Source organism: Aedes albopictus, chromosome 3 (genome assembly GCF_035046485.1).
Source record: "Aedes albopictus strain Foshan chromosome 3, AalbF5, whole genome shotgun sequence".
NCBI lineage: Eukaryota > Metazoa > Arthropoda > Insecta > Diptera > Culicidae > Aedes > Aedes albopictus.
Window position 1 is genome coordinate 143,681,433 of NC_085138.1, and position 27,647 is coordinate 143,709,079.

At 39.4% G+C, this 27,647-nt stretch overlaps 1 protein-coding gene across 1 annotated transcript; it reads right to left on the minus strand.

The window, feature by feature from the left end:
- Nucleotides 1-38: 38 nt before the first annotated feature.
- Nucleotides 39-27,646, minus strand: LOC109424072 (mediator of RNA polymerase II transcription subunit 22). Its single transcript, XM_029880369.2, has 3 exons — nucleotides 27,411-27,646; nucleotides 370-471; nucleotides 39-283 (listed from the first exon to the last, which is right to left on the minus strand). The coding sequence occupies exons 1-3, from the start codon at nucleotides 27,505-27,507 to the stop codon at nucleotides 66-68; spliced, it is 417 nt and encodes a 138-aa protein (XP_029736229.1). The 5' UTR covers nucleotides 27,508-27,646; the 3' UTR covers nucleotides 39-65.
- Nucleotide 27,647: the final 1 nt, after the last annotated feature.

Below are 27,647 nucleotides of genomic sequence, written 5' to 3' on the forward strand. Positions count from 1 at the left end.
CTTTTCGTCACTATTTCGAAAGCGAACCAACCACGTGCTTCTTCTCTCAACCGCGCTCCCAATCTCTATTTGTACATGCTAGTATAGTATTCCTCCTCCAAATCATACAAATCCGCGGCCATATCGTCCCGCACAGCCATCAATTTGTTGTCGCGGTCCATCTGTGTGCTCCGGTACAGCTGGGAGCTGCTGCAGATGGCTTCGTTTACCGAGTGGAAATCGTTCAGAATCAAGTACTGTTTGATGTCGGATACCAGTTTCATCAGAGATTCCCCCGCGCGAACTGTTTTTTTTGGTGTTTTAAGAAGCGAATCAGTTTCCGGTCATGACATGTGACCTAATTCAACAGATGTATAAATGGGTACTTACCGATGTTCGATGCTCGCACCTGCATCTCGTAGGTATCCTGCTCGCATTGGGTCATTTTGGAGAACTGAGTTTCATTCTCCCCTTTGGCTAGACGGACAATTTCTGTAAATAAGAAAAAAAGCATTTGGTTTTATTGTTTACTTGAAGAAACAGTGAAAATCTGAAAGCACTCGAAACGGAAATCTTCAGAGAATTTCTTGACTATTTCGGTGAAGGAAAAATAATGCACTGAACGGAAATTACTTGTGCGATTCCGTCTTGGATTCCGTTTGTGGTCCACAGCTAACATAAACTGTTTCAACCATGTTTTGTGCTTAGCTGATAGTGCAGCCTGGGCACTGTTGTCCTTCTGACTTCCGCTAGATTGAGGAGGTACGCCCCGAGCGTCTGTTCACAAAGGAGGCGCGGCTCAAACAGCGTCTGTTCGGGCATCCAGCGGCTAAGTATGAAATGCTTCTCCTATACCTAAAAGGTGGCAGCCCCAACACGGTGGAGACCTTGAGCCAACAACCTACCGTCTCCGAAATCGAAAGACGAACTGATTGAATGACAACGACTTAAAGCGCGAAACATCGGACAAAAATTGGAACTTGTAATGTACTAAACTAACTCTAGCCCAGCAGGGTAAAGTGGCACAACTAGCCAATGAGGCATGCCGTAAGAAGCTTAAGATCCTAGGACTGAGCGAAGTCCGTTGGTCGAAATTTGGAGAACACAGATTGGCGTCGGGTCAAATTCTGCTATACTCTGGCCTACGAGGTGAACACACTCCTCGCCACCGTGGAGTTGGGTTCCTGCTCAGCGTTCACGCCCACGCTGCGCTTATGAAGTGGGAACCTATTAATGAGAGGATAACTGTAGCCAGATTCAGAACAACGGTTCTAAATCTTACCAAACTATGCACCATAGTTTCTTCTGGGAATTCTCCGGGAGGAGTTTCTGCTTAGGATCTTTTTGGAGTTGCTTCTGGAAAACCTGCGGGAGTTCTTGGAGAAATTCCTAATTCCCATAGATTAATTAGCGTGTTTTTACTCATAAGACAAAATAAAATTCCCTGAGTTTTCCAGGTTTTTTCAGAGAAATTTTATTCAAATGGTTATAAATAAAAAAAAATAGCCCGAAAATATACTTTCTATACTTCTCAAAAACTATACAGAAATATCCTCAAAACTTTAGTTAAACATTTTAAGGTGAAATGCCCAAGATATATTATCCAAGAGATTTCACCAAATCGTTGAATTCTTTCAAGAATTGTTTAACAAAACTCTTTCGAATATATTGCAAAAATCGGTTGAGCAATGTTTCTAAACATTCTCAAATGTTCTTGTGAGTTACAAGAAATTGCATTGATATTTCCACCATACAATAACATCCAAATACTCTAAAAAAAACATTCAGGATTTCAATCAGTTATTCCTAAGACTATATGACCGTTAAATTCCATACATAGTTTTGATTTTGAACTTTTAGTCTGTGATGGTGGTGTAGTAATGTTGAGATTTCGAAATTCTACCTATGATTCTTCTTCAGATCCTTCCAGAATTTCTCCTTTAAATTCATTTCCAGTTATTCCAGTTTTTCCTTGAAATTATTAAAGATTTTTCTTTTCTGACTTTCTCCAGGTTTTCCAAGTAGGGTAAGTGTGCCATCAGTAATCTCACGCTCCCATATTCATCCTATTCGAAAACAAGCGATTACGGCACCGATTGATTCCGTTGTTTTTGTTATCGTAGAATGGAAATGGGAGCCACATGCTTAATACCCTATATCCAGAGGTTTTTACGTATTTGCTTGCATGAATACTTTTTTTTCTTGAGCTGTGATGGCTCCTGTCATTTATTTTTTCTGAGAATTTAAGTTTTTTTTTTTATGTTTCATAAGCCTTGAATCGAACTGTGTTGAGCTAAAAATCAAGCTGAAAGTGAAAAGAGAAGTATCGGAAGGCTACCCGGATAAAAACTAACCATAGGGTATTTGGTGAAAAACATTCCTGCACCATACAATGTACCAGCTACAATAAAGTGTATTGTAATGGAATGGTTCACTAAAAGCTGTGCACATTGTAGCTACTGTACAGTTACATCCGATCTGTTTGTAACAATATATTATACTGTTTTTCTTACGTTTGAACCATTCACTTTTCCGAAATATTATTTTTCCATGCATTTTCACGTATTTATTCAGTTTTAAATTTGTTTTCCGTGCTTTGTTTTGTTGATGTTCGTGACTTTTTTGTTGCAAAAGAAAAGAAAGAGAAAAAAGTGAATAAATTGAAACATCTTGTTTAAATAAGTGGTAAACCAGGAGTCCTAAGGTCTGTAGATCCAAGATATGGCGAGCTAGGTATGTAGAATGCGATAAAAGGAATAGGAATGTAGGTCAACCCGGAAAGATGCAGGTCAGATTACCGTAAATCAGTGGATGAGTTCAACACTACACTAAATTCTTTTTTTACACGATCTTTTTTACGCGGTTTTATTTTACACGATTTTTTTTACACGATTTTCTCGAAATTACGCGATGTGTTTTTGGAAAGATTCTTTCCTCCTGGTCGCAATTTACTTCCGATGGGGCTCAAATTTCTACCAGAGATCTCTCTTATCACCCTTGATACCCTGTCAAAATTTTAGGATGATCCGATAAAAAAAGTTTTGAAAACTTTTTTTACACGATTTTTTTTACGCGGAACAAAAAATCGCGTAAAAACAGAATTTAGTGTATTGTTTCTGTATTTGCATTTAGGGGAGTTATCTCAACTCAGAACTTGACAGCTTTCTCATGAGTTGTTATGTATTTCAAACTTTAGTCAAACTGGAGCCTCAATATTGCAATAACGGTTAAGCACGCTGTAATAATACTTATGTACCTCGTCGCCCACTTCATGCAACTACATTAGTGGTCTAATAACAATTAGCGCGCTCGGCATAGTTCCATCATGCTGCTCAAAGTGTTGCCATAAATAATGCTTAGTTTGTAAAACCCGGTTATCTGGCTGGTGGAACATGGGAGCCTAAGCTTCAACTGTTAAGGCAATCAGAGACTAGTCAGACTTAGACGAGTTTAGGTTAGTTTGGCTAGAAAGCCTAAGATGCCATTAACAAAAGGAACACATCCAGTTCTGTTTTCGGTCCCGATTACGAAGTATTTCGCTGCGACCGGAGCCCCAGAAACAGCCGCAAACTAACAGGTGATGGTGTCCTTATAGCTGTGAAGAAGACACGCAGGGTCACCAATATCCAAAACGACCTAAGGGGAAGCGTCGAGCAAGTGTGGGTTCGTATCCAGCTGTCAAACCTCTCTATCATTGATCGATACGCATACCCTGTCTATTATGTCAGTTGTCGAAACTGCCTCAGCTACGGATGAAATCATCGTCATTGGGGACTTCAACTTATCAGGAATTTCATGGCGTTCGTCCTGCAATGGGTTTCTTTATCCCGACGTCGAACACTCCTCTATACACAACGGTGCTTCCAAACTTCTCGATCGACGCTAAGACAGATTAATCAAGTGACTAACGAAAACAATCGCTGCTTGGATTTGTGTTTCGTTAGCGCTCAAGACGAAGCTCCACTTATTATCGAGGCTCCGTCACCTTTGGTCAAGGATGTTAATCACCACAAAGCGTTAGTTATTACACTCCATGATCACCAGATTAGCTTGGCGCAATCGATCAGTTCGATTTTTTACGATTTTCGTAAAGCCGACCATCAGAGCATTACCGAATACCTGGCAGCTATAGAGCTTGCTGACGTTTATTCGCATCTCTCTTTCAAGCATGCAGGCGGGATAGGATTTGTTTTCATCGAGAAACCTTTCCTGATGACAACAAATCCTATTCCGCCTGCATGTTTGAAAGAGAAAAGTGAATAAACGTCAGCAAGCTCTATTGACTGGAATGATGTTCTCGATGAACGTGACGTGGACATTGTAGCGCGGACTCTCTCGCACATTCTGAGACATATCGTCGATAGACATGTGCCTAAAAAGATTCGCGCCAACAATAGCCATCCATGGATAACTCGCGATCTGCGCAGGATGAAGACAACGAAACGAGCAGCACTTAAGCGTTATTCGAAATACCGGACCTTCTCTCTCCGTGAGCACTATACCAGATTGAACTCGGCGTACAAGATCGCTAGTCGTCTGTGTTTCAATCGATATCAGCGCACAATTCAGCAAAATCTGAACTCGAATCTGAAGTCCAAACCGCAGTAGTTTTGGAGGTTCGTGAATGAGAAAAGGAAAGGATCTGGTCTTCCTACGATGATGGCTTTGGGCGAAAAGGCGGCATCCACACCAGACACTATTTGCCAGCTTTTTGCCGAAAAATTCTCCAGCATTTTCTGCAATGAAACTCTTCCGGCTGAGTGTGTTGCTGAGGCAGCAAATAATGTTCCTTTGGTAGAGGACACTTGTTGTCGATGCGACAATGATTTGCGAAACCCGGGCCGGATGGAATCCCTTCTGATTTTCTGAAAAAGCACATTGAAAGTTTTCTGATTCCCATACTGCACGTGTTTAATCTCTCGTTGTCCAATGGAGTGTTCCCATCAATTTGTAAGACGTCTACGATGTTTCCTGTGTACAAGAAAGTCGACCGGCAAAATGTCAACAACTATCGGGGTATTTCGTGTCTATGCGCGATCTCTAAACTGTTTGAATTAGTTTTGATGGACCCACTGCTATCTCATTGTAAACAATACCTGAACGCAACGCAACACGGATTCATCCCGGGCAGATCCATCGCTACTAATCTCCTGTGCCTCACATCTGATATTGCTGACTGCTTTGCCGAAAAATCGCAGACAGATGTCATCTATACCGACTTGTCCGCGGCCTTCGACAAAATTAACCACGCCATCGCAACTGCTAAATTAGAGAGACTCGGCTTAAGCGGCAACCTTCTGCGTTGGTTTGAATCGTATCTTCCTGTGCGTAAACTAAGCGTCTCCGTAGGCGATTGCCAATCCACCGAGTTCTTGGCAACATCCGGAATTCCCCAAGGAAGTCACCTAGGGCCTCTGATTGTCCTACTCTATTTTAATGACGTAAACCGCATGCTGCGATGTCCTCGGCTGTCATCTCTCGTTCCATCTCTGACGCCTTGAAACTTCAAGAAGATATCGATTCCTTAGCAACATGGTGCGCATTAAATCGGATGATTGTGAACACAAGTAAATGTTCGGTGACCTCGTTCTCCCGAATAAGTCAATCAATTCAGTTCAACTACAAGCTCCGTGACGCAACAATCCAACGCATTGATCAAGTGAAAGATCTTGGAGGAATCCTGGATACTAAGCTTACGTTTAAGCGCCATGTCGCATATATCGTTGACAAAGCGTCTAGGACCTTAGGATTCATTTTTCGCATCGCCAAGGACTTCACCGATGTTAACTGTTTAAAATCCCTGTATTGCTCCTTGGTCCGTTCAACCCTCGAATACTGCTCTGCTGTTTGGTATCCGCATTATCAGAATGGTTCTAACAGAATCGAATCAGTGCAGCATCGTTTCATCCGCTAAGCGCTCCGTCTGCTTCCATGGCGTGATCCGCTACGGTTACCAAGCTACAGCAATTGATACTTAACAACCTGTATCATATATTGTAAACATCCTATTTACAATTCACTGTATGGTGTCTACATTACATCTTATTGTTTTTGTATTTTTATTTTTACAATGGTGTATATTGTAACAATATGGTTCTAAATAGTACTGTTACAATACAACGTTCGGTTTTTCTATTGTATTTTTATTCGGGTATTGAAGGACAAACTTTGTGCAAGCAATCTCAAATTCTTAACATTTGGAAGAGTGGGAAAAATCCCCCTGGGTCATTATAGTCAGATGCGTAGAGGCACGCTGTAGTCATCCAAGTATCGAAGAAGAATTCCAGTTTTTATCACTTCCAAGCATGGAGGGGAAGGAAGCTCCGTTTACCGCATTCATCGGGAATCAAGCGGGTGACCGTCTAAAGACATCGTGACGCTGACCAATGCCGGAGCATTGATCCCGCCGCACTTTCCGGCGAACGGAAAGGGCAAGAGGTGTTTCAAGAAAATCGTGCTGGATGTCGATTGCATGCTGGAGAAATTGATGAGATGGTTCCTTTTACATCTACTACAATGCATTCATTGTTTATTCTATGTATTTTTGAGAGGAGGGTAATTGGGAGGGTATTAAACATGTTGTAGACGGGAGGTGGGAGTCGTGGTCAGGTCACCCACCAGGCCCAAATCACGGAGATATCCTCCATAAGCATCACAATTATTTGATTGCGATGTTTGCGATTAAAATCAGCTCCAGCAGTCTGCATTTTTTTAACGTGTATTTTAACATTTTTTGCAATTTCTCATCGTAATAGGCTGTTTTACCTCACGCAAATCTGACAGGAAAAGGCCTACTTTCCCACACCAAATTAACAGTGCTGTAATGGTTCATTACAGCACTGATTTGCGCTGCGTAATGAACCATTACAGCACTGTTTTCAGTTTTGGTCATCTTCTTGATGCTTTCTGAACGTTTTTTTTTTAATTGTGACAACTGCACAGTATAACCTGTTATGTTCAAATTTTCTTGAGCATGGCTATGAACATCAGTGTGCAGTTTGATGAAAAAGTTTTGTTAAAACTATCCTCAAGGGTAATTTATGAAATTGCAAAAAACGTTGTACGTAACTCGGTGCAGAACTCGATTTTTCCAGCACTCGTCGTAATTATCCAACTCGGCAAGCCTCGTTGGATAAATGTACGACTCGTGCTGTAAAAATCGTCATTCTGCACCTTGTTGCGTAAACTACTATTAGCTAATTCTACACTATTCTGCAATATGTTTGACGCACCCTTGGGGAACAAACCACCAGACTGAAATTCTAATATTGTTATAACCGTACGGAACGGCAGGACCTGCACTGTGCACTGTGGCTATCAATCATCGGCATTTTTTACAATTTTAGGTTTCGAGGTGTTTCCCGGTGTCTCTGCTAGAGTATGTACCCCGGACTTTGCTCCAGAGTTTCTTGCTGGATTCCTCCCGGAGATCTATCCAAAAAAAAAAATCCAAAGTCCTACCAGGAATTTCTCTTAGTGGTTTAGGGGTAGTTTTCCAAGAGTTGCTCAAGGGATTTTTGCAGAAGTTCTTCCAGGGATTTCTCCCAGAGACAGTTTTCAGATATTTCTCGGGGGTTTCCTTGCAGGATTTTGCAAGTAGATTCTTCCGGGATCACTTTTAGAGGTTTTCGGAGCTCCTCTTTAAAATTCCTTTATATTTCCGCCAGGGATTAGTCACAGAACATTTTTTTTGTTCCGAGATGTTGTGCTATGCATCTTTCCGTAAAATCAATTACACCCCATAAATAACAGTATCTACCAAGTCATATTCAATTCAATTAGGAAGCACACTCATCAATGCTGTTTCCAAACATTGCACACAGTGAGAATGGTCAGGAATGCATGTGCGGTCCGAACGTTCTGAACCGACGCGCGGACACATGTTTTGCTGACTCGTATTACGAGTGTAGTGGCCCCGCAGTGCAGGGTACAAGCAGAAGAGTCGAATAACCAAATCAATGGCATCGATGGGTGCATCGCCAAAAGTTATATTGTTGTCAGCATTCTGTCCCAGGCGTCTAGTTAATTCTTTCTCTTTTTTACACATTGAATTATGGATAAGCATATGTAAGCTATAAAAACCTAACCACTTCAGAAATACAGACAGTCTTTTTCAAACTAGAGACCCGACTTGTTCGAAGTGATTTCCGACTGTTACCAGTCGTAAATACCACTCACCGAAGAAATGTCCCTAGGGCGATTCTAAGTCTATAAAGATTTAAGAAAACCGCCAAACGAGTCTCCGTTTGACCCGCGTGAATGCAGACGGGCACGGTAATAACGCGTATCAAAAATTAGTAATACGAGGCATGTAATATGGCGACCTAACGACAGTGAAATACCTGTTAAGTGCAGTGAAAAGTGTTAAGTGCCTGAAAAAAAAATGTGCGAAGTGTAGAACAGTGGCTATCATTACACATAGCCATGGGTACAGAAGAATCCAAGGCCCACGTTGAGCACAATGGTGACCAACATGTAGAGATTATAAACTTACAAAATGAACATTCGAATAAAATTGACCAGAACACACTATTATTGTGGATCGTTCTGATAGTGAGTGGAGTGCAACTAGCACTTAGTGTAAATGCCTTAATAAGAAGAAACTTTAACAAAAAAGCACTAAAAAAGGCACACACTTTAGCAGACTTATCAAAAATAAGTGTGGAAAAAAGAAAACGGATGAACGAAAAAACGAAGTGATCAGAAGAATTCTAACATCCTCTTATTAGTGACTATAATTTTCCTAACGATGGATGACGAGTGTTGGGACAATATGGATGAAGCCCCATACGTGCCGGATCTGGAGAATAGGAAAGTTATTCGAAAAGTGCCACCAAACCTCTCTAAAGCAGCGAAGAAACAGTTCAGAAAGGAAGAGAGGAAACGATGGATTCGTATTTTGGAAAAAGAACAACAAGAAAAGAAGAAACAACGAGAAAACCGAAGTGAATTACAAAAATCAAAATCAGGGTAAAACAACTGTGATAGTGCAAGTGAATCATGGCAGCAACGCAGGAAATAATGACAGTAGTGCGAACCCTCAGGGGAGGAATCAAAATTGGCACAGTAGTAAAATTGAAGATTACTATTGGTGCAGTTGAGCAGTTGATCAAAGCGCTCGAAGAAAAGGACTACATAAAAATTCAAAACATTAGCAAAAGGGAATATACAGTGCAAAACAAGGCTCTAACAAACATCGCAGTAGTGAACAATGAAACAGTTAAAGTGAAAAACATTCATAAATATGCCAGAAAAGTGTTACCCAGCATTACGGGAACAGTTATATTGTCAACACCGAAGGGCATAATGGCTCATGACGAAGCTTTCGACAAAAAATTAGGAGGACGTGTCATTGTGATAGTATACTGAGAAAAAAAAAACTAAACAAAAAATGTCCACGTTCAATTTAATATTAATGGCCCTAGTAGCGACATTATTAGAAGTGACTCTATTCTACGATCTTTGGCTGTTCTTAACAAACTATTACATCGAACAATGAAGAAAAAAAACGCGAACGGTGAAGAACTTGAATAATAGTGCGAACAATGTACGGACAATGTGCTGACAGTAAATCTACGCCTGACCAAGAAGAATTTTCCGTGAAGTGAAGTTGGAACAAGAAGCAGAAACCAGCCCGAAGCAGAGTTTAGCAACGGCACCCAGTTCAACACTTTCAACCAAGTGTTCAAGATAAACACTAAGCTGATGCAGCTCAACACTTTCAACCAAGTGTTCAAGGTAAACCCTATAATACACAATTAATAAGATTTTCTATATAAAATACAGCAGTTCATACAATTGTAGACAACAATATTCTATATACCAAGGGTATAAATATTCTGTTCAAATATAAATGACCATCAAATGAATAACATTGAGATTGAATAGCGCAAAAACTTCTGTTTGAATATTTTATGGAGGAAGAAATCGAACTGCAACTTTCAACTTTGAATATTATATGAATAATCTCAGAAAACGACCAAAAGAAAGAGAATATCTAAAGGAAACATTGCTTAAAAAACTTGATTCAACTAGAAAATGCAAAGACGATATTTATAAATTATTGTTTGATAAAAATTCAGAGCTAACATCAACACAACATAAATATTTCCTTACCTCCACTAATCGGATATATAGTGAAATAAAAACTTTAATAGAGGAATTATTAATGAAAGCAAATATAGAAAGAGATAAAACTTTCTTTACTGTTGCATGCAATATAACTTTTATTGCAAAACTCAAATTAAAAGTTCATAGAAAAATGGCAGCTGAAGTGATTAAAATAGCGTCGTCCCTCATACCTCAATACGATGGGAATGGCGAAAGATTAAGTAATATAATTGCCGCTCTTACAGCATTAAAAAAGGCAGTTACACCAGCAACTGAACCTATTGCGGTGCAAATTGTGCTGTCGAAATTAGAAAAAAAGGCTAGATCAGCAGTAGGAGATGCTCCAGAAAATATTGATACAATAATAAATAGCCTGAAACAAAAATGCAAGTATCACATCTCAGCTGATGTGGTCTTGGCAAAATTAAACGCTACTCGTCAAAACGGAACGTTAAATAAATTTTCATCTGAAATAGAAGAACTCACTAATCAGTTGGAAACGGCATACATCAATGACGCAATTCCAGTAGACACAGCAACAAAAATGGCCAACAAAGCAAGAATCAAGGCTCTAGCTAATGGTCTCAAAAATGGGAGTGCCCAATTGATAATAAAATCAGGGACATTTGATACTCTAAATGATGCAATAGGACGGGCTGCAGAAAATGACAATGATGCAGTCCCAACTGCAAATGTACTCTATTTTAACAATAAGTACAAATCAAATTTTAGAGGAAACGGACCTCCATTCAAAAACTCGTATAGAGGAAACCATCGTCAAGGTCAGGGATGGAGAAACAATCATAATCCCTCTTGGCGTCAACACCACAATTCGAATGGACGTAACTCCAACTGGAGAAACCATGGCAACAATAACAATGACAGAAATAATGACCGTCGTCAAGGAAGGTCATATAACAATCACGATAATAGGAACGGATCTGGAAGAGGTAGAATTTATCAAGCCTCGTCAGAAACAAATAATCAACACAGAAGAGAAGAAAGCAATGATCAATCGGAAAACAGACGGGAAGATTTTTTAGAGAGAAGAGATCGGGTAGACCGATCCTCTCAATAAATTTAAAGGCATCAAATTTTGTGTGCATAGAAACTTCAATGTCTGTTGGAAAAATAACATTAATAATAGATAGCGGAGCAGATACATCATTATTCAAAATTAACAAAGTAAATCCGGATAAATTAATAAATACATCTAGGAAAATTAAATTAATAGGAATCACAGACAACGAGATTGAAACAATAGCCACCGCTGAAACAGAGTTAAAATTTGGAAATGGATTAAAAACCAAGCATACATTTCATTTAGTATCTAAAGAATTCCCTATTCAAACTGATGGAATTCTTGGACGTGATTTTCTTGCAGCAAATAGATGTAAAATTGATTACGACTCATGGCTGTTACATTTCGATTTAGGAAATGTATCAGTATCAGTACCTATTGAAGACAATTTCGAGAATGGATTCATACTTCCGCAAAGGAGTGAAACTATTCGAAGATTGACCAACAAGACATACCAAAGTGAAATGGTTGTACATGCTAAAGAGATCCAGTCAGGAATATTTTTGGGTAATACAATCGTTTCCGAAAATGAACCAATGGCAAAATTCATAAATACTACCAATAAACCAGTATTTATATCATACAATCAAATAAACCCTACTGCAGAGCCAATTGACAATTATTACGTTCTGAAAACTAATAAAACCACGGAGTATGGAAAAACACGTAAAGAAAATATTTGGAATGAAATCGATAGTGCCAATATACCTAATTTTTTACATACTGATCTTAAACAATTAATATCGGATTATTCAGACGTTTTCTGTTTAAGCGAAGATGCACTTTCAACAAACAATTTTTATTATCAAGATATACACCTATCTGATAACATTCCGACATATATCCCTAATTACAAGCAAATACATTCACAAACGGAAGAAATACAAACCCAAGTGAACAAAATGCTTAATGAAAATATTGTGGAATATTCGGTTTCACCATACAATTCACCAATATTGTTGGTACCGAAGAAGTCGAATGATAACAATAAAAAATGGAGACTTGTTGTTGATTTTAGACAACTCAACAAAAAAATATTAGCAGACAAATTTCCGCTACCAAGAATTGATTCTATCTTAGATCAACTCGGTAGAGCAAAATACTTCAGTACTCTTGACCTGATGTCAGGATTTCACCAAATTCCTCTGTCAGAAGAATCACGTAAATATACAGCTTTTTCGACATCGTCAGGCCATTATCAATATACGCGAATGCCGTTTGGATTGAATATCAGTCCAAACAGTTTTCAGCGTATGATGACAATAGCCATGGCAGGATTAACTCCTGAACATGCCTTTATATATATCGACGATATTATTGTAATAGGATGTTCAATTAAACACCATATGGCAAATTTAACCAAAGTTTTTGAACGGCTCCGTCAGTACAATTTAAAATTAAATCCCAGCAAATGCAAATTTTTTCAATCAGAAGTAACATATTTAGGGCATAAGATCACCGATAAAGGAATCTATCCCGACGATTCAAAATTCTCCGCAGTCAAAAATTTTCCCATTCCTACAAATGCTGATGATATTCGCAGATTTGTAGCATTTTGTAATTACTACAGAAAATTCGTGCCAAATTTTGCAGGAATAGCGAAATCCTTATTTATTAAAAAAGAACACAAAATTTGAATGGACTAATAAATGTCAAATGGCATTTGAAAAATTGAAATCTCATTTATTATCCCCACAAATTTTAAAATATCCAGATTTCGCTAAGGATTTCATAATAACTACAGACGCATCTAACGTAGCATGTGGAGCAGTGTTATCGCAAAACCACAATGGTGATGATCTTCCAATAGCCTACGCTAGCAAAACATTTAATAAAGCAGAAGCCAAGAAACATACAATTTTACAAGAAATGATTGCCATACACTGGGCAATCAATCACTTTAAACCCTACATATACGGAAAAAAATTCAAAATTAGAACTGATCACAGACCTTTAGTATATCTTTTCGGTATGAAAGAACCAACCAAAAAGCTTACGCAAATGCGTCTAGATCTAGAAGATTACGACTTTGAAATTGAGTACATCAAAGGAAAAAATAACGTTGGTGCTGATGCTCTCTCAAGAGTAGCAATCACATCAAATGAATTAAAAGAAATGACGATTTTGAAAGTAAACACTAGGTCTATGACCAAAAATATGTCAACAAGGGAACCTATATCAAAGGATCACACAGGTGCGCAACTGTCGATCCACGAAATAGAAGATTCCTCAAAAACTTACAAACTACCTAAACTACACACAATAACACGTTCGAACGGAAAAATAATGATAATCATAACGGATCCAAAAGAAAAAGAAGAATTATGTGCAGTCACAGCCGATGGAACTCAGGCACTAGAGTCCGTTTGTCTAAGGTTGAATGACATGCTTAAAGGAAAGAAGTTAAACAAAATAGTGTAGTAAATTGGGTACCTGCTATAAATGTTATTTTAATTGACATTATAAATATTAAAGTTGATGTTGCTATTACGTGCTTCAACACAATCTGGCAAATTTTCATCTATTAGTTCAGAGTTTATTTTAATACTCTAATAAAAATAATTTAAATAATACACATAATATTCAACGGAAAAAAATATATAAAAAATAATAGAAAGAAAAAAAATAAATACAGTGCTTGTTTTATTTTAAAATTTTAACTTGTTTAATTGCCAATCAATATAATTTTCTCTCACACATGATTATGGCAATTATGCATATATACAGTTGAAGTTCAGGGAAATTAAAATGAAGAGCTTTTACTTTATTCTTAGCTCTCTGTTCAGGGAATATTTGTTTCCGTGTACATGTTACTGCGAGTCATAACGGCCACAAATGTTTCTGAAGGGACGCACAGGTAACGCAACGTGAGAAACGCAACGTGAGAAACGCAACGTCAAAACGCAAAGTCGAACCGGAAGCGAGCGGCTCGGGTAGAAAAGCGAGTGTTAGATCATTCTGTTAACGATTTTCAAGAGCGAAAGTTCAAAAGAAAATTTGTGCTCCTAAAATTAAAGGAATAAGTATAATTCATTCCGATTTTTAATCACATTCCGTAAGCTTATCATCGAAAACACTACATGGCGCAGTCGGCAGGTGAGTACAAGGAAAATCAAAAGAAATTAAGCAGAAGGTGTAAGCTTCTGCGAGTGATTTCAAAGATGGCTGAAGTACGCAAGTGAATTGTTTTAAAGATGGCTGAAGTATAAACATTGGGGGTGGACTGCATGAAGCATGAGAGGGAAATTGTTGAGCAAACAGAGCGAGCAGGACTCTACAATAATAATAACTAAAAAAAAAAAATAATACAGAGCGAGCAGGACTCTGAAAAAAAAAAGTAATAACAGAGCGAGCAGGTCTCTGAAAAAAAAAAATAGAACAGAGCGAGCAGGTCTCTGGGGGAAAAAAAAACAAAACAGCGAGCAGGTCTCTGTAATTTGAGAATGGAACAAATTATTTGAATTATTGTAAATATTAATAATTAGAGCGAGCAGGTCTCTATTTACTAAGCGCTATCTCTGTTTGGTTATAGGAAAATACGTGCGAGCTCCGAAGAAGACGGCGGCTGAACTGTCGGAAGAGTTAGCCGAACAGTTGGCGGAAGAAAGATTGATGAAGGAACAGTTGGCTAGTGAACTTGAGCAATCACGTAAAGAGAATGAAGAGCTGCGGTTGAACATGAATGCCAAGGACACGGGAAGCAACCCTGACAGTCAGAATCTGGATTTCGAGGTTCAAGCCAGGCTCAGCAGCACTCGACAACATGCAATGAATTCGAATGTGTCCCGTAGTTTCGAAGAATCCAGGTTTCTGTCTTCTGTCAACCAGTTGTCGGTCGCGTCAATCAATGTGCCCGAGTGTAAAGGAACTGACAACGAACCGATTCACCGACAAACCTTCGAATTATGGAAAGATCTACTCGTGGACTCATTGAAACTAGCTGGCATTGATGAGGAGGCAACCATGTATACAGTGTTCAAAGTGAAGGCCGGGCCGCGCCTGCTCGACATTTTCAGGAATACGAAGACACAAGCTGATGCACCGGATCCTGATACGGCTCCTTTTTCCAACGCCATGCATCGACTAAAGACGTATTTTGGTTCTGGATCAGATGTTATGTTGATGAGGCGGCGACTAGCACTGATGGTCCAAAAAGGCAATGAAACTGACCTAAATTACATAGTAAGGGTCGGCTCCACAGCACGACTATGTGAATTCGAAAACGACAAGGAGTTCGAGGAAATAGTTTCCACAGTTGCAGAGCATGCCAGGAGCCGTGACGTCAGGACGGCTGCCCTGAAAATGATCAGTCGTCAGGGCAGTTTCACAGATCTTGTGGACAAGGTACGTGAGCTGGAAGCCATTCAGCTTAATGAAGACTATGTGAAACAGAAGCACGGCCGGGAGCGCGAAAATTTGGCCCCTGCGTTGGTTGCTCCAGTGAGATCGCCGCAGGTTTGGGAGGCACCTCGTTTTCCTCGTGGTAACATGAACTTCCGGGGATATCCGGGTCGAAGAGGCAGCTGGCGTGCTCCGAGAGGCAGATACCCGTCGGCGAATGTCCAATCTCGACCACAGAATCAGCCTCTGGCTGGAGAAAGATGTTGGCGTTGTTACAGCGTTTATCATACGGGCGACATTTGCAATGTTAAGGACAAAACTTGTCACAAGTGTGGTCTGGTTGGACACATTCAGCGAGCGTGTACTCCTAGCACCTACAAACGCACGGCCAAGGAAGGATTGGAAGCAGCTCCGGCCAAAATTGCCGTCATTGAGAAAGTTGAAGAAGTTGCAGGTGGCGATGATTCGGTAAGTGCTGCAAAGGGAGAATGATTTAAGAACAGGTTTAAGAACAAGTATTCGTAGTTGATAATATTTCTTCAAAATAGACTTTCTCCTTTGAGCACTATTTATATATTCATTTTTTTGTTTATTTTGTCACTTTGAACTTGTATGACAATTTTTTTGTTATAACTATGATTGGAAGGAATATGTTTTTTTTGTCAAACTAAAAACACTTATACGTATGAAATACAATCTGAAACCAGAATTTTCTTATAAAGTTCTAACTCAAGATTTTGAATAAATGAATTCAATGAAGTAATGCTGATGTATTATTATGCAGGAATCGATAAGCATCAACGAAATGGTAATTCACAAGAGTCAATGTCAACACTTAATGAATAAGCTTGATTCGGCGAAATCAGAACAGTCAGTACAGGCACCAGCTCCCCGAGAAAGTCGTCCGTCGATTCTCAATAAATCGTCAGGCCCTGAGCGTTGCAAAACTGGATCAACAAGCCGTGAACCTAAAGAAACAATAAATATTGTGAGTATGAGCCCAACAAAACGAAAAAAAAAGAACTTCAGCGGTTATTAATTGATACTTATGTTACTAGCAGCGTCCTTCATTTGCCGAGGGATTTGTTCCGAGTAAGAAAGCATCGAACGTCGTTTCAGGCGACACTATGATGGCGGTGGTTGTGGATGGCTCGGAGTGTTCCAATATCGGACTAGTGACCGATGTACCTGAAACAAAAGTTTATGTAAGTATATTGGTTATTAAGAAGAGGATACAAACATTATTTGATACTTATGTTATTAACAGCGTGGTTCATTCCCTAAGAACACTGCTTCAAGCAAGTGTGCACCACAGGACATTTCGGATGATATTGAAATGTCGGAAGCCATGGGTGCAACGAAGCATCCCATAATCGAACCCGTAAACGTTGAGCCTGGTACTAGGACTATTAGCGTTCTGAATCGTCCATTGCCAGAGCATCCTAGTTCAATGGCTAGCGCGTTGGACGAAGGTACAGACGGGAGTATAATCGTAGCAGTTGTAGCAGGATTGCGATGCCCGTTCCTGATCGATTCGGGAGCGCAGGTCAACACATTCACCGAGGATTCTTTCTGCAAGTTGATGTCAGATCCTGCATATAGCAGCGAAGTATTCGAAGTGAAGTGTGGAACCGATAGGCCGCTAAAAGCGTATGCGTCTTCTGGAAACATTGAGGTAATGGCCACATTCAATGCATATCTGTTCATCTCTGATGACAGACCGATTTTGTTGGAAAAGTTTTATGTGGTTAAGGAAGCACGAGCTCTTCTAAGCAGAACAACTGCATCGCGATACAGTGTTCTAATGCTTGGGCTAAAGGTCCCCGTACAGACCGTACAGACACAGCCAGTTGCTGCTCACCACGTATATGCTGGGGAGATTGCAGTGCTTGACACGGACGACATTTTTCCAAAATTCAATGTTCCTCCAGTCAAGATTCACTACGATAAGTCGAAGCCACCGTGCCGGAACATTTTCCTGAACATCCCGGCGGCCGTGAAACCTCTAGTGGAAAAACGGATCCAGGAGCTGATTAAGGCAAACATAATAGAACCAGTCATCGATGGAATGGATACGTCCTTCTGCTCTTCCATGTTGGTTGTACCTAAAGGAAAAGAAGACATCAGGCTGGTTATTGATTTGCGAGGTCCCAACCGATATATTTATCGGACTCCCTTTTCGATGCCAACGTTGGAGCAAATTTTGGCTGAAATAGATGGAGCTACCTGGTTCTCTACAATTGACATTTCGAATGCCTACTTCCATATCGAGTTGGACGAAGAGTCAAGGCATCTGACCAACTTCTTCACGGAGTTTGGCATGTTTCGTTGTGTGAGGCTGCCATTTGGACTCTGCAATGCTCCGGATTTATTTCAAGAAACGCTGCAGAGGAAGATACTTGGCGGATGTAAGGGATGCAAGAATTATCAGGACGATGTCCTGGTATTCGGCGCGACGAAAGAAGAGCATGATCGAAACTTGGAGGCTGTCCTCGCGTGCTTGGCTAATCATAACGTAAAACTAAATGAAGAGAAATGTGTCTTCGGCAGCCAGATCGTCGGATTCCTGGGTTTCACGCTGACGCCGCAGGGCTGGATGATCGAAGAGGAAAAGATCTCGGCTATCAACAATTTTCGGACGCCTGTCAGCTGCTCGGAGGTCAAGAGTTTTCTGGGCTTGATAACGTTCGTTGATAAGTTTATCATCCATCGGGCTACAAAAACGGAGCATCTACGAGCATTAGCCACTTCAGAGAGATTCTACTGGACAGAGAAAGAAGAGGCGGAGTTTTCCTACCTAAAGAACGAGGCGTTGAAGACAATCAAGCGTTTAGGATATTACAATCCATCGGACCGAATCGAGCTATTTGTGGACGCGTCACCTACGGGACTGGGAGCCGTGCTGGTCCAATATAACGCTTCTGAACAACCTCGAATCATTGCTTGTGCGTCGAAAGTGCTCACTCCCACCGAACAGCGCTACCCCCAAACACAGAAAGAGGCTCTGGCTGTCGTTTGGGGCGTGGAGCGGTTCAATTATTATCTGTTGACAACATCGTTTGTAATCCGAACGGATGCCGAGGCCAACCAATACATTTTCAACACCAACCACCGACTGGGACGAAGGGCTGTGACGCGTGCAGAAGGTTGGGCCTTGAGATTGCAACTGTACGACTTCACTGTTCAACGCGTAGCCGGTGTTGAGAACGTAGCTGATGCACTATCTAGGTTAATACCCGAAACGCAGCAAACCGAACCGTTTGAAGACGATGAAGAGAAACACTTCCTATATGCCTTGGATCCAGGTTGTATGGAGCTTACTTGGACTGAAATTGAGAGTAGGTCAGAAGGTGACGAAGAACTACAACTGGTACGCAAAGCATTGGAAACGAACAAATGGCCGCAAGACATTCGTGCATATGAAGCTCAAAAGAAGAAAATGCATTGCCTCGGATTTCTGGTATTCAAGGATGAACGAACGATTCTGCCACATTCTCTTCGTAGGAAAGCGCTAGAGTCTGCTCATGGCGGACACATAGGTGAAGTGGCCATGAAGCGCATAATGCGTCAGTTTTTCTGGTGGCCAAAAATGTCGGTTGAAGTATCTCGTTTTGTTAGGAACTGCGAAACCTGTACACTATTGTCCAGACGTAATCCGCCGCTACCACTTGCTTCAAGGGACCTTCCAGACGGACCGTGGGAGATACTGCAGATTGATTTTTTGTCAGTACCCAACTTCGGAACAGGGGAGTTTTTGGTTGTAGTTGATACATACTCGAGATACCTTCATGTTGTTGAGATGAAATCCTTGGACGCAGAAAGTACGAACTCTGCCCTGTGTGAGGTGTTCCATACCTGGGGCTATCCTGTTATAATTCAAAGTGATAACGGGCCTCCTTTTCAAAGCACAGCGTTTAACGAATACTGGAAAGGAAAAGGGATTGAAATACGTAAGGCAGTGCCTCTGAGTCCTCAATCCAATGGGGCTGTCGAAAGACAGAATCAGGGGATTATAAAAGCCATGTCAGCATCCAGGATCGACGGGAGAAACTGGCGTAATGCTCTCCAAGAATATGTTCATCGACATAATACGCTGGTGCCTCACTCACGACTGGCGGTGACGCCTTTTGAACTAATGGTAGGCTGGAAACATCGGGGCACGTTTCCTAGCTTGTGGGGAGGAGCCTCCAACGAAGAGCTTGATCGTGAAGAAGTCCGTGACCGTGATGCAGAGACGAAACTTTCGAGTAAGATGTACGCTGATTCAGTTCGGGGCGCCAGGGAATCCAACATTAAGATAGGGGATGTCGTGCTACTGGCTCAGCAAAAACGGAACAAAACGGATCCAACGTTCTCGTCGGAGCGCTACAGGGTTGTAGCTAGAGAAGGGGCTAAAGTGGTTGTAATAAGCAAAGCTGGTGTTCAATACGCAAGGAATGTCCAGGAAGTTAAAAGGGCACCTGATTTTGCAATCGACACTGGCGAAGCTTCTGATGATCACGCTGAGGATGATACAGTTCCAAGCTTTGCTAATTCTGCAAACATTTCGGAGAATGACGGCGCAGGTTCATCGCAGCAGGAGATAATACCTCGAGCACTCCGAAGTCGACAGCAAATAAAACGTCCCTCGAGATTCGACCATAATTTTGTGTATCGCGTGTTTCATTAGAAGCCGAAGTTCGTCGGTGGCCGCAGTGCAAACTATTTTTTTCTCACTTTCACTGATGAGTTTGTTCAAATAAATAATGGTTACTATGAAGTTAGAAAAAAGTCACCTACTAAGTTTTGTTTCCTTTTGTACTCAGTGTCACGTCGGTCTCATCCGTAATTTTTTTTTAGGTTCCAGTCGAATACAGATGCAAACAAAATACGAACTGATGCCTAAACGTTTAATGAATTGTTTTCACTTGTTCCGATTGTGGTAGAGAAAGCCTACAATGAAAAGATTAATTAAAATAGAATGTTGCTACCTACTTGGACTTGATTCAGCTGAGAAGCTCGACTGTGGTTAAAAAAAACTGATTTGACGTTTCTGAAAATTCCAATGTGAACTACACTAAAAAAAGTTTTCACATTGTTTTCATGTGAAATTTCCAAAGAAATTTTCATCGGAAAATCCAATAACAATTATGCACGAAAAAAAAAAACAGATTACCTAAAAAAAATACGTTAAAAGAACGCAAAAATACGTATACCGCTTGAACTTTTTACCCAGCAGTGGGTTGTTTCCTCGCTCTCCCGCTCGCATTGTTGTCAAAAACAAAGCGAGAAGCAGCTACCTAGCCGATAATGTCCGTGCGAGAAGCCAAATTTGGGTTTTTTGCCGTTTACCCAAAAGTGGGTTTATTTCAACCCGCTAGGGTACTTCGAAAGTTAACGCTAGGTAGAATGAACTATGCGATGGGTTGCAATTTTCTACCGGCATCAAACGGAAACTACCCACTCAGAGCTTTAATGCGGTATAGCCAAATTTGGGTTCTCGCACGGAAGAGCCGATATGAGTGAAAAGAACCTATATTTGGGTTGATTTCTGGTTCCGTGTGTAGCCAAACTAATGGAAATTTTCCATGTGATATGTGATTTATTTTTTCAGTGTATGTTTACATTTGCATCCAAAGAAGTGTCTAATTATAAATACATTCTGAGAACGGAATCCTCTTGAGCGCTCCACGCAGAGATGGATTATCACTCGGATTATCAACACTCTCACGCGAACCTCCGTTAAGAAGGGATGGAAAAACGAAGATAGCGTCGTTGGGGTTAGTGAAGCGAGGACGGATTAGGTAACATTTGACTACAAGTGTGAGATTACCGTGGAGATTACACGTACGCTGTTCGCTGTGGTGTGTGAGACAAAAGTAGATTAATGAATGGTAGTGCTAGACATAGTAAATAGAAGCAAGGGCGTTTGAGCAGTGATGTTATTTAGGTTATCACGTCCGATTGTATGGGTGACCCTTTTGATAATGTATAGTGGTAATCACGTTCAAATGTATGAGTGACTTTTTTGTAAATGTGGTTGTGAAACTGTGAGGAAAACATTTGCACTCTTACACCGGACGTAAGTTTCATCATTATTTACCCGTTTTACCCAATTTGATTGGGAAATATTTACATATGCAATCTGAATAGCCTTTGAATTGACGTGCGAGCTTGACTGCGGAAAAAAAATGCGACCATAACGCCGCTGGTATAGGTGCGTTTTGCGAGAAAACAAATGCACATGAATTCGCGTTGCTCAAAATTATGGTAAATTCTAGGTAAATTTTCATACATCGCCTCGAAAAAAAAATAAATTAAAGTGTTACTGATAGAAAACAAACCAACGTTTACACGACGATTCTAGACATTAGTGTTTGAGTGTGAAATGTCGCTAATCCTTATTGAAGAGCTTAATGGCTAGGAAGCTAGATTATTCTCTCGACTATCGTTGCATCGATCGGACGCGTTTTATTGAGTGCGAATTGTTCCGGAAACAACATGGCGACATGACTGGCGGAAAAAAAAAGTTTTATAGCAATGTCCATAAATTGCTGCTTGATGCACTTAAAAATATATATCTAAGATTATAAACTTAAAAAAAATTAATAAAGCTGTGCTATGAAATACTCCTTTGATGAGAGTACAGGAGGGGGAAGATGTAGTAAATTGGGTACCTGCTATAAATGTTATTTTAATTGACATTATAAATATTAAAGTTGATGTTGCTATTACGTGCTTCAACACAATCTGGCAAATTTTCATCTATTAGTTCAGAGTTTATTTTAATACTCTAATAAAAATAATTTAAATAATACACATAATATTCAACGGAAAAAAATATATAAAAAATAATAGAAAGAAAAAAAATAAATACAGTGCTTGTTTTATTTTAAAATTTTAACTTGTTTAATTGCCAATCAATATAATTTTCTCTCACACATGATTATGGCAATTATGCATATATACAGTTGAAGTTCAGGGAAATTAAAATGAAGAGCTTTTACTTTATTCTTAGCTCTCTGTTCAGGGAATATTTGTTTCCGTGTACATGTTACTGCGAGTCATAACGGCCACAAATGTTTCTGAAGGGACGCACAGGTAACGCAACGTGAGAAACGCAACGTGAGAAACGCAACGTCAAAACGCAAAGTCGAACCGGAAGCGAGCGGCTCGGGTAGAAAAGCGAGTGTTAGATCATTCTGTTAACGATTTTCAAGAGCGAAAGTTCAAAAGAAAATTTGTGCTCCTAAAATTAAAGGAATAAGTATAATTCATTCCGATTTTTAATCACATTCCGTAAGCTTATCATCGAAAACACTACAAATAGCTATGTCGACACAAAATAAAATATTCACGATTTTACCAGTAGAATCGTTTAAAAAGATCGCGATCAATACATTGAAAGATGTGGAAATTTTACTTTATAAACCACGTAGAAAAATTGAAAGTATAAACGAAATAAACAAAATATTACACGACTACCATGTGCCACCTATAGGAAGTCACGTAGGACAAAACCGATTGTATAAAAAGTTAAGAGACATATACGATTGGAGAAATATGAAGAAGACGGTTGCTAGATTTGTAAACGCTTGCAAACCTTGTCGAATAAATAAGGTATATAAACATACCAGGGAACCAAACATTGAAACCACTACTCCCGCTAAACCATTTGATGTTATATCAATTGATACAGTAGGACCTTTACCCCGGACAAACAACAATAATCGATACTGTATAACAATACAGTGTGATTTATCAAAGTATGTGGTTATAATACCCGTACAAAATAAAGAAGCTTCGACTATAGCGAGAAGTCTTGTCGAGAATTTTATATTATCATTTGGAAACTTTCTTGAACTTAGGTCGGACCAAGGAACGGAATATAATAATGAAATACTGAACAAAATAGGAAAAATACTAAAATTCAAACAGAAATTTGCTACAGCCTATCACCCACAAACTATAGGTGCATTGGAAAGAAATCATAGATGTCTCAATGAGTATCTAAGATCTTTTTGCAACAAACACCATGACGATTGGGATGATTGGATTAAATTTTATACATTTGTTTACAATACAACGATACACACAGATACAGATTATACCCCACACGAATTGATTTTTGGCAGAAAAGCAAATTTACCGCAGGATATATTTAAAACCAAAGTAGAACCTATTTATAATTTAGAATTGTATTATAACGAACTCAAATACAAACTACAGAAATCCAACATAATAGCAAAAAACAACTTAATTGAAGAAAAACAAAATAGATTACAAAACCTCAATAAATACACAAACCCAATAAAGTTATCAGAAGGAGATTTGGTTTATATAACGAACGAAAACAGAAAGAAATTAGATCCTCATTATATTGGACCATATAAAGTAAAAATGTAGAAGAACTCAATTGTGAATTAGAAGAAATGGGTTCAAGAAAGACCATCATAGTACATAAAAATAGGGTAATTAAAATGCATTAATTTGATAACAGCATCATTATAAAATAATTAGGCTAAGTAAGAAGTGAACAACCGAGCCTAACTTGTAAAAAAATAATAAAAGAAAAAAAAAAAGTGAAAAAACAAGAAGGTTGAACAAAAATCGGTTTAGAATTACAATAGATAATAATTTGTTTAACATAAAAAAATACATCATTATCAAAAATTATAACCTACTATTTTGTGAAAATCTCTGGGACAGATATTTATGCTTTTAATGAATAATTTCGTTTCATATAAATTTCACTACATCATTCAAAAAAAAAAAAAAGGGGAAGGTGTGCTATGCATCTTTCCGTAAAATCAATTACACCCCATAAATAACAGTATCTACCAAGTCATATTCAATTCAATTAGGAAGCACACTCATCAATGCTGTTTCCAAACATTGCACACAGTGAGAATGGTCAGGAATGCATGTGCGGTTCGAACGTTCTGAACCGACGCGCGGACACATGTTTTGCTGACACAAGTAACGTCCTTCAACTTAGAAACAATCAGTTTTGTCCAAAATGCCAATGTCAATAAAGTGTTACCAGTATGGTCCACTGCACGAACTTGGGCCGGCCCGCCCACTCCCAAAGATAATTTGGCGTTTGAGCGGTGTCGTCCGTCACCGCTCAAAACTCAAACCATGTGTGAGAGCAAGCAGGCCAGTATAAATTCGTGCAGTAATTCATTGTTCGCACGTTAGCTTCGAATCTATCAGCACTATTATGTGCTGCAACTTTCCTTCCTACTATTCGGTTGATTTCACCAGATTTATATAAAGAGAATATTACAGGATATCATTGTAATATTTAAAAATTTGTTTTGATAAAATTACTAATTTAAATATATTTAACCTTTCAGGACGCGCGCCATCAAGCACCTGAAACTGCACCGCGCTAGCGCTGTATACGATAAGCGAGGTTTTTTGGTAGTGTTATACTTTTTACAACAGCGCGCGTCCTGAAGGGTTAATTATTGTAAATTACTCAAATTATTGTAAATTTAATAGTAAATCAAAATCAACCAAAAAACGTGGGAAAGAAAGCCCAAACAGCATTTTCAAGTCTACTGGCAATAAAAAGGTTTCAAAACCTGTCGCAAAACCTATAGGGTGGGGCGGGGCAAGATGGGTCGCATAAGGATGGATCACCATAACTTTGTAAATACAAATCGTATTGGTTTGTATTTGTCCGCTACTCTTTAATACACTAGTTAGCTTTGCTAAAAGTCGATAAAAAGTTCATTAAATACAAAATATGATGTTAAACGAGCAGTTTTAAAAAGTGATCGATTTTGCACCGTGAAAAAAGTGCGGGGCAAGATGGGTCACCTTTTAAGTAATTCACATTTTCTCAACGAAAAACGTCAAAATATAAGATTTGTTCCGCATTCATATATGCTCCATATCCATACTGAATGAACAAGAGCTACTAGTAAATATTTTATAGATTTATTTGGAATATAAAAAACTTTACGATTTGAGTGGTCCTAAGGCGACTTGAAAATCGATGTTTTCACTAAAAAATTATCATAATTTTATGTTATAATTTTGAGTGTTCATTCCGCTTGATTGAAGTCATTTATGAGATAGTCTTGTAATAAAAAATAAATAACTTTTGAATGCTCCAAAAATACGTTCAAAATTGAAGGTGACCCATCTTGCCCCGCGGCCGTTTATATGGAGATTATATGGAATGTATCGCATAAGAAAAATGGCTTAAAACCATTTTATTTTTTATTTCCAATGAGAGTGAATAATATTTCAATCAATGCCCCAAACTTTTGTATATTCATGCTGGTCATCTAACAAAATTATTAATCTAAACAAAACATGAGTAATGCGCCCAAAAATGGCACTGACCCATCTTGCCCCGCCCCACCCTAATATTTCTACTAGGATTTGTAACGATCCTCAAAACCTTCTCAAATCCAACCAACTTGGAACATTTTGAAGTCAGCTGGCTGTAAAAGGTTCCAAAACCTGTCACAAATTCTACAATACTTTTATTAGGATTTGTAACGATCATCATAACCTTCTCAAATCCAACCGACTTGGAACTATTGCTTGGGAATATAGTATCCGTGGTTTCGACCTTTCGAGTAAAGACCCCTTATGTAGGTGAGTGGCAATCGAATGATTATGAGAGATCTGAGAGTTGGTAATCTTGGTAGAAATAAAGTAAGATCAGTTCTGAACTATACGTAAACCTAACCGGACGTTTATCCATTACATATCCGAAGTGGAATTTTACAGGGAATAGACTCTAATGAGCCCCGGCGGATCCTCCATGTTTATCGAGCATGTCTGATGCATATGATCACTGATCAGCCATACTCCATCTGCAGAAGCCGGTTCGTGATGAACCGTTGGAGGCGCATTAAAGTGTTAAAAAGGTGATATGTTTGACTAAAGAACACTACATTACAATAATCAAAATGAAACTCCTTCACTTTAATACCGTCAACCCCTGCGAACTTGGTCAGGGGGAATTTCTTACAAGAAATCTCGTTAGTTATCCTAGGAGATATTCCAAGAAAAAAAAATGATTTGATTGATTTGTCTTTATTAAAGAGACTTTCAGCCCTCGGCTCGCGAAAAAAAAAATCCTGCAAGAACTCCGGGAGCAATTTTTAAAGAAATCCCAAAGATCATCCAGAAACTCGGGAAAACTTCTGGTAGAGATTCCGGGAAGAGCTCAGAAAAATCACTGGTGGATCTCTACAAGAAATTAGATAATCAACTGCAAGGAAAAGCCTGGGTAAATATACGAAAAAACAATACGGAACAAATTCCATGGACACCAGCAGTAACTCCTGCAGAAATCCCAGAAGACTTTCTAAAGCATCTTAGGAGAAAGTCCAGGATGAGTTCTGAAAAAAACTTTGAGAGACATCCCAGGATCAACACCGGAAAGAATTTTTCTCTCAGAAGCTCGGAGCGAAATCTCAAAAGAAATCCCGCGAGAAGAAAAAAAACTTAAGAAAGCTATGAGAAATTTCTTGAAGAGATCACAGGAGATACTTCAGGAGAAGTCCCGGAAGAAATTCCTGCAGAAAATTAACTCCTTAAAACCGTTGGATGAGCTTTTAGTAGAACTCATTCAAGAGGAAACTGTAACAGAAATTCCGCGACAACATCTGCGGTATATCCTGACAAAAACTCTTGTGGAGATTGCGGGATAAATCATGATAGAAACCCTCGGGATCTTTGGGAGCAATACTGGGAACATCATTAGAGAAATTCTGCATGAACCGTTTAAAATTTCCAGAAATCAATCGGAATTCCGGAATCCTGGAAGATTCTCAAGGAAGAATCCCGAGGAGTTCCTGAACCAACCAGGAATCAAACACGTTATCCCGGGGATGCTTGCGAATTTACTGCTTCATCATCAAGGAATACAAATTATTTCGGGGAAACTTACCTTCGAAATTGTCCAGCATACTCCGGACGTCCTCTTTCAGACGGGTGTTGTACGATTTGAGCAGAGCTTCCTTGGACTGCGTCAAGTTGCGCTGCATGTTGAATCACCAGAACCGATCACCGTTTCCTCCGGTAGGTAAATCGATGAAAACTAACCACAGAACCGACAAAAAAGACTAAAAACTCGCGTTCCGCCGGCACCGCATAGAAATGGTTCCACTGTTTACAAATCAGATTC